General features: G+C 43.1%; 1 protein-coding gene across 1 annotated transcript; it reads right to left on the bottom strand.

The window, feature by feature from the left end:
- Positions 1–1,030: 1,030 nt before the first annotated feature.
- On the bottom strand, positions 1,031–7,947 carry LOC116401532 (abl interactor 1-like; the record flags this gene model as incomplete). The annotated part of the gene is made up of 11 exons (XM_031879986.1): positions 1,031–1,384; positions 2,294–2,422; positions 2,667–2,792; positions 3,926–4,060; positions 4,167–4,301; positions 4,549–4,832; positions 5,085–5,138; positions 5,256–5,314; positions 6,445–6,624; positions 7,317–7,487; positions 7,879–7,947. Coding segments are annotated over 11 exons (1,536 nt in total), but the record flags the coding sequence as incomplete, so codon positions are not given.
- Positions 7,948–7,976: the final 29 nt, after the last annotated feature.

Raw genomic sequence — 7,976 nt, 5'->3', positions numbered from 1 at the left:
AAGCTAAGGTCAAACTGAAAGTAAAACATAGTTTTGATAAAACATTAATATGTCTATATTAAGATTTATTAATGTTTCTCTCTAATGTTTCATTTGAACATGTTTTATTTGTATTTATTTAGATTTAATGATTCTCTGAACAAACAAAACAGAATTTCACTAATTTATTGATATGTCACATTAATCATTAAACAAAATAACTCACATGTTAAATGACTTATTACTGACAGTAATAACTTGTGATTAACACTGAATTGATTATAATAATATTAGATTATTATTGTACAGTTTGAACCATCAGTCTGTAGTTTGTGTCTGTGGCCTGCAGGGGGCAGCAGTTTAAAGGTAAAGTACTGTATTCAGAGTACACAGTATTGTACACAGTATTGTGTATCAGTACAACATGAGGGCAAAAATATATTTTTGGACTACTTCATACTTCTACTTCATACTTCTACTTCATACTTCATACTTCACTACACCTCAGAGGGAATATATTATATTTTTTAATGTACTACATTTAGTTACTTTACAGATTCAGATTATTAATCAATGAATAAATGATGTATTATTATTATTATTGATTATATAAAGATATTAAAATGATGAACACATTAATGCATCAATAACTATAGTACAATAACATAATATATATATATTATTCTGCATAATGAGCATTTGTACTTTTGGTTCTTTAACTAAAAGGTGATGTACTTTATTTTGAAGTAAGTTGAGTATTTTACACTGTGGTATTAGTACTTTTAATTTACAGAGATCTGAGTACTTCTTCTTCTGTAAGTTAATATTTGTTTATTGACATTTTAAAAGATTTTTCTTTCACTGAAACATTTCAGATACAGTTCATAGTTTGTGCCGTCTGTCTGTGTTTCTGTCTGTCTCTGTTTCTGTGTGTCTGTCTCTCTGTCTGTGTATATGTGTTTCTGTCTGTCTGTCTGTCTGTGTTTATGTGTTTATGTGTTTCTGTCTGTCTGTGTCTGTGTGTTTGTCTGTCTGTGTTTCTGTCTGTCTGTGTGTGTTTTTGTCTGTCTGTGTGTCTGTGTTTGTCTGTCTGCGTTTCTGTGTGTCTGTCTGTCTGTCTCTACTGTGACTTTGAGAAACTCTATATTTGCATATGGAATTCTCATTAATAGTAAAATTAGTTATTACAAATCCTGTTTGTATGGAAATACTCAGGTGTGAACTGGAGGCGGGGCTTCAGTCCTGCTCTGTGATTGGACGTAGTTTCCAGGGAAGAAGCCCCTGTTGCCGTGGAGAAATCCCTCACACCAGCCGTCGTCATGGCGATGAAGCAAGTAGACGACGTCGCCCTCCGTGAGCGACAGGTCGTCGGGTTTGGAGGCCTCGTAGCTGTAGAGCGCCTCCACTGGACACACAGGGGAACTACAGTTATGTATCTGTACATATACCTTTAAGTAGAAGACATCATGAAACATTAATGTCCGCTGTTAGGCTCATAACAAGTATAGCACCAACAAGCCAACTAGTAGACAGCTAGCTACTTAGCTAGCTTGCTAACTCCTCCACGCTTTCATGCAACAAGTTGTCATTTACCTGGCGATAGCAACGTGCTTTGCTACTCTGTGAAGAGAGTGTGTGGATGAAGCTTTAAGCTAGATACTTTGCTAATTTCAAAATGCTTCCACGCTGATGCTACACTAGCCGTGGAAAAAATTAGGCCGACTGGTCAGTTGAGGAGAACAGGTGGGAGTTTCGGAGACTAGCTAGCTAACTAGCCAATCATCCTCTCTCTGAAGCTTCCGAGACTAGCTAGCTAACTAGCCAATCATCCTCTCTGAAGCTTCCGAGACCAGCTAGCTAACTAGCCAGTCGTCCTCTCTGGAGCTTCGGAGACTAGCTAGCTAACTAGCCAATAGTCCTCTCTCTGGAGCTTCCGAGACCAGCTAGCTAACTAGCCAGTCGTCCTCTCTCTGGAGCTTCGGAGACTAACTAGCTAACTAGCCAATCGTCCTCTCTCTGGAGCTTCGGAGACCGGCTAAGTAGCCAATCGTCCTCTCTCTGGAGCTTCCGAGACTAGCTAGCTAACTAGCCAGTTGTCCTCTCTCTGAAGCTTCGGAGACTAGCTAGCTAACTAGCCAGTCGTCCTCTCTAGAGCTTCGGAGACAAACTAGCCAACTAGCCAGTCGTCCTCTCTGGAGCTTCCGACTGATATTATAGGAAACAGATGTGGCAGGTCTGTTTTCTACAATATCAGTACCTGTAATAAATATATACGGTATATATATATAGATATAGATACAGTATATGTGTGTACCTTTCTCCAGGTATTGTTCGGGGGCGTCTGAGTCATAGTCCACAGGTGGAGGGAGGGGCGGCATAAGGTCATCAAAACCACCCTCATCGTCCAATAGGAGAGGAGGGGACGTGGCTGGGAGTTCTAGATCTAAGAGCACAGAGGTCCTGTGAGTGACAGCTGTGATTGGCCAATCAGGTCTGAGGAGGCAAGGCTTTGGCAAAAAGCAGCGAAGCTTGATAGTTTACATTTTCAGGAGTTGTGTGTGTGTGTGTGTACTGCTGATGTGTAGTACTACTGCCCTACTACTGTAATAGTATAAGTTGGTCACAATACTATGCTGAACTGCTACTAGAATACTAACTACATACTAACAGTATGTGTGTTTTCTTACCCAGGTGTTCGAGGCGAGCAGGTAAGCAAAGTCGAGATGAGGAAGAGGAGCGTGGCAGCAGGGTGGAGGAGGATGAGGAGGGAGGAGCATGGGGGGGAGGGTAGGGGGGAGGAGGGGGGATCATCACTGACAGACAGACAGACAGACAGACAGAATCAGTCAGTGTTAGCTTCAAGAGGGGAGTGATCATTTGTATTCATAGACAATCTATGGATCCTCACACAGAACTAAGGACTGAAAAATCATCTGATCAAATAAAGGCCTGGAACTTTCTCCTTTTCCAGGTCTCCTGGACCGACACAATTTCCTCAACGACGTAAAACCTAAACAGTCCTCAATGCCCCCCGCCCCATAACCATCACGAGGACTTCAGAAAACCTACTCAAGACTCTGTAGAACATTAAAGCCTACTGCAACCTCCTAAAGGACCCTTACAACTCAAACAGTGTCCTGGATCCCCTGACCTTCTTGGGGTCTCCTGTAGTCCTGACTCCTGTAGTTCTCAGGGACCTCCTAACTTCCTATGGGACTCCTGAAACCTTATTCAGATCAACTAGAAATCCTCATTCCTGAAACTTGCTTAAGGCCCATACGTAGTGTTGCCAAAATGACTCCTGGGGACATTTAAAGGGCTGCTTTAACTTTCTCAAAACACTCCTATGAATGATTCTTGGAACACCTCTCACAATATTCGTAGGAACCCAAACATTTCGACAATGGCCTGTAGAACCTCAAGAACGACTGAAACTAACAACAGTTTTTTCAAGAACTCATAGAATCTCATCAAGGACACCTAGAACTGAATTGATGTCCCCTGGTTCTCCTGCAACTTTCCTCAAGCAAGCCTAGTAACCCTAACACCCTCAAGAACTCCTAGTACCAATGACATCCTCAAGAACTCCTAGTACCCCTAAAATCCTCAAGAACTCCTAGTAACCCTAACATCCTCAAGAACGCCTAGTACCAATAACATCCTCAATAACTTATAGTACCCCTAGCATCCTCAAGAACCCCTAGTACCAATAAGATCCCCAAGAACTCCTAGTACCCCTAACCTCAAGAACCCCTGGTACCAATAACATCCTCAAGAACTCCTAGTACCAATAGCATCCTCAAGAACTCCTAGTACCAATAACATCTTCAATAACTCCTAGTTCTTTATGAATGAATCTTTATCTTTCAGGTATTTTAATTATGTGTAGTATCTGTTTTTATCTGGGTTTCTATTGGCTGACAGTGACTTCCCTCTGTCGGCTTACGTGATTGGACAGCAGGTAGGAAGAGAGAGCGCATAGAACTGCTGCGGGAGGCGGGGCCAGAGCGAACCCTCAGAGAGAGAGAGCAAGTGGTAGGGGGCGAGTGACGGCGGTGACTCCTCCTGGGCGGAAGGGTCACTGAAGAAGAACACCACAGAAGAAGAAACTGAGAAAAAAGGAACTGAGAGGAAAACACCAGAGGGGGGGGGGAGAAAGAGAGAGAGAGAGAGAGAGAGACAGGTACCCTCTACTTCCTGGTTGGGTGGAGGTGGAGGGGGCGGGGCTGGCAGCTCTGAGGCCTCATTGGGCAGAGGAGGGAAGCCGTCATCATCAGAGGGAGGAGGGGGAGATGGAGGGGGGAAGCTGCTCTCTTCCACCACTAAGGAGACAGAAGAGATCTGATGTCATCGTGATGTCACTCAGTTTGACCAATGATCCGGGCCAAGATTATTTAGAGTCAACACTTGTTAAAATTTAGGTTTTACTGATCGGGTGTATCTGTTTATCTGAACCAGGTTCATCTGATCTGACTTCATCTGAACTGGGTCTTCTAATCCGGGTTCATCTGATCCAGACTAATCGTCATGGTAACATTCATTGACACACTGCTTTTGTTTTAGCCTCACCTGTCTCGAGGCAGAGGGGCGGAGCCTGTGGAGGAGCGCTGTAATTGGTCAGAGCCTCTGAAGGAGGGGGAGGAGGGAGCAGAGCCACCGTCTCTCCTGACGAATCAGGAGGAGGTGGAGGGGTCGAGGTGTCAGCAACCTCATCCTCCTGTGCTGACATCTCATTCGCCGTAGGAGGAGGAGGCGGGGCTTCGTCGAGCAGCGTGGTGATGGTGTCACCATCAGGTGGAGCCTGACAGGTGGTGGGGATGGTGGGCGGAGCCACGGGTTTCCCGAAACTAGAGCTGAGAAAGACGTAATAAATAAAAATAGAGAAGTTAATAAATGTGTTCAAAGATCTTATCAGACATCAGAAAAGTCTTTTTTCATCACAAGATGATTTATTTAAGACTTGAATATTAACTGCAGATCATTTGTAAAACATAAATATTATATATAATATTTATATAATTAATATTGATGTTAGTGTGACACTAGGCTGAGGCTTTTATTGTGAAAGTCAACCTGAATGTGTTCCTCACTAAGAGGGTTATTACCCGCTGACAGTGGGCGCCACCGGGCACTGCACCGCTTCTGGAGGTTTGGTGGACCTGAAACACACACACACACACACACACACACACAAACACACAGACATCCTTGTTAGAGATGTCTGAGATGAAACAGGAAGTTGTCATTAAAATAAACACAGTAGAATCACACTGAACCTGGTGGAGGCGCCATGTTTGCGGATCGTTCCTGTTCGGTCAGACTGTTTCCCAGAGACCTGATGGGGGGCAGAGACATGATTGTGTTACTGTGTGTGTGTGTGGGGTGTGTGAGAGCTTCAATAGAGTCTCTCAGGCCTCAGCAGCTCTAATTAGTCTCTCTAAACATTTTCCCACGCTCTACAAAGACTGTGTGTGTGTGTCTGTCAGTGTGTGTGTGTGTGTGTGTGTGTGTGTGAGAGAGTGTGTATGTGTGTGTGAGAAGAGTTTTTACAAACCTCTTCATGGAAGTCTGAACTGTGTGTTGGCTGAACACCAGCAGCAGTAACATACGAATACAATAGACATTAAAGGGCAGTTTACATTTACACAACAGTCACACATTGAAGAGATCTTCTTCTTCTTCTTAACTTCAGATAAAATTATTAGAAACATATTTACTGTGTTTTTCTCCTCCATCACTTCTTACTCACATATTCAACATGTCTGCAGTGAAATGCTGCGTTTCCCTCCAGTACTGTGATTGTTCAAGTTCTCACTGGATACTGGTTTACTTTACAGCAGTTTACAGCAGTTTGCATCAGTTTGCAATGTTTGCAATATGTTGAAGTAATTTGCAATAGTTTACAATTGTTTAAAATACTTTAAAATACTTTGCACTGGACACTGGTTTACTTTACAGCAATTTACAGCAGTTTGGAGTAGTTTACAACAGTTTGCGGCAGTTTACTCTAGTTTGCCATAGTTTGCCATAGTTTTCAGTAGTTTACAGCAGTTTATAATAGTTTACAACAGCAGAGCTGAACATCCGAGACTATCGGGAGGAAATAATATGACAGAAAATAAAATCCGGTCGAAGATAAAGTTTGAATGAGGAACTTTTTCTGCAGAGTCACTTCTGTTTCTGTGGTTTTGCTGCAGACACCGATTTCCTGTTAGCATCTCAACACAGAAACTTCACCCAAAACTAGACTAAACTTCTGCTTTTGTTTTTGGCTTCTCTTCTCTTTAAAATACTGCTGATCACAATATAACTACTTTAAAATGACCCTCAGAGGAAAGTGAAGTGAAAGAACCCAAAATGTCTGTTACTTTAGTACAGAAGGTCACATTTGAACCAGGAAGTGGATCTAAAGACACACTAAAGAACATGTGTGTGTGTGTGTGTGTGTGTGTGTCTGTGAGGTACTTTTATGCCGTGGCCAAGGCCGTCCAGCTGCTGGTAATTGATTGGTCGGCGGCTGTAAGGTGGGCGGGGCTGTGACCCGGCAGGAGGAAGGAGGATCTTGTGGCTTCGTGGGACGCGTCGCACCGCCGTGAAGACGCCGATCTCTCTACGAGAAACTTTCTCTTTGTGCATCTCCACCGTCTGAAGAGAGGAACGGATCAACAACTCATTAATGAAGAAGAATCTGAGGTGAAAAGAACCTACATATAAAACACATTTAATAAAGTCAAAGATCACAGAGGAAGAGTTCAAAAGACTCAACATGGACTCACTTTGGACCTCAGATGAATCACTGATAGTGAATCCATATATTATTATCAATATTATTATTTATTACTTTTATTGTCTGGGATTTAAGAACTGCTGCATAAAGACATCACTGATAAAATACATGAAATGAGAGATTATTTATGGAATATATTTACAGTTTGAGAAACATTTAAAAACAAACAACAGATGAAGGAATGCAGGACTTTTATAAACACTTTAAATCACTGTAGTGAACACAAAGCAGACGGAAAACAGAGGCTCCATTCATCCATTCATCCATTCATACACACACACACACACACACACACACACACACACACACACACACACACCGATGATGACCTGGATCGGTATTCTCAACACTTGGTCAGAGGGAACAAACAGAAGGAACCAATCAGATTGAAGCTCATCAATAACATGCTGGCAGTTGTCGGTCGGGATTCAAACACGTGTTTTCATGGTGACGCAGGTTCTACAAACAGTCGGTGTAACGTGGAACCTACACTTCCCACAATGCACCTGGATAGTGTCGTCACCGACAGGTGATGGAGGGCGGGGCTCACCTGACCAATGAGGTTGATGGAGGACTCCATGTGACGGAGCTGATTGGTTTGAGCGTCCAGCAGACTCAGCACGCTACTGGCCAGAGTGGTGATCTGGTAGGCGACGCTGGCCAGTGATTGGGTGGTGAAGTTCTTAGTCTCCTCCAACGCCTTCAGAGAGCCGTCACCTGACTGATACATGGAAACAGAGGGGGTTAGCTTAGCTTAGCACAAAGACTGGAAACAGGGGTAAACAGCTAGCCAAGCTTAGCACAAAGGATGTGAAAACTGTTAACGTAGCTCAGCACAAAAGTTGAAAAAAGGGGGAAACTGTTAGCCTAGCTTAGCACAAAGACTGGAAACAGCAACAAACTGTTGTAAGCCTGTCGTAGCAGTAATCGGCCACGTTTAGCAGGTTTTCGTACTAGCAGTAGTAGTAGTAGCAGTAGTAGTAGCAGTAGTACTACTAGACTAACCTGTATGTAGTTATTATGACAGTACTTGGCCACATTCAGCAGGTCGTAGTAGTAGTAGTAGTAGCAGTAGGACTAGTAGCAGTAGTACTAGTAGCAGTAGCACTAACCTGTATGTAGTTATTATGACAGTACTCAGCCACATTCGGCAGGTTGTCGTAGTAGTAGTAGCAGTAGTACTAGTAGCAGTAGTACTAACCTGTATGTA

This window comes from Anarrhichthys ocellatus, unplaced genomic scaffold, assembly GCF_004355925.1.
Source record: "Anarrhichthys ocellatus isolate YVR2014 unplaced genomic scaffold, GSC_Weel_1.0 scaffold507, whole genome shotgun sequence".
In the NCBI taxonomy this organism is placed as follows: Eukaryota; Metazoa; Chordata; class Actinopteri; order Perciformes; family Anarhichadidae; genus Anarrhichthys; species Anarrhichthys ocellatus.
Note: the sequence above shows the minus strand (reverse complement) of the source record. Positions and strands in the feature narration are given on the sequence as shown.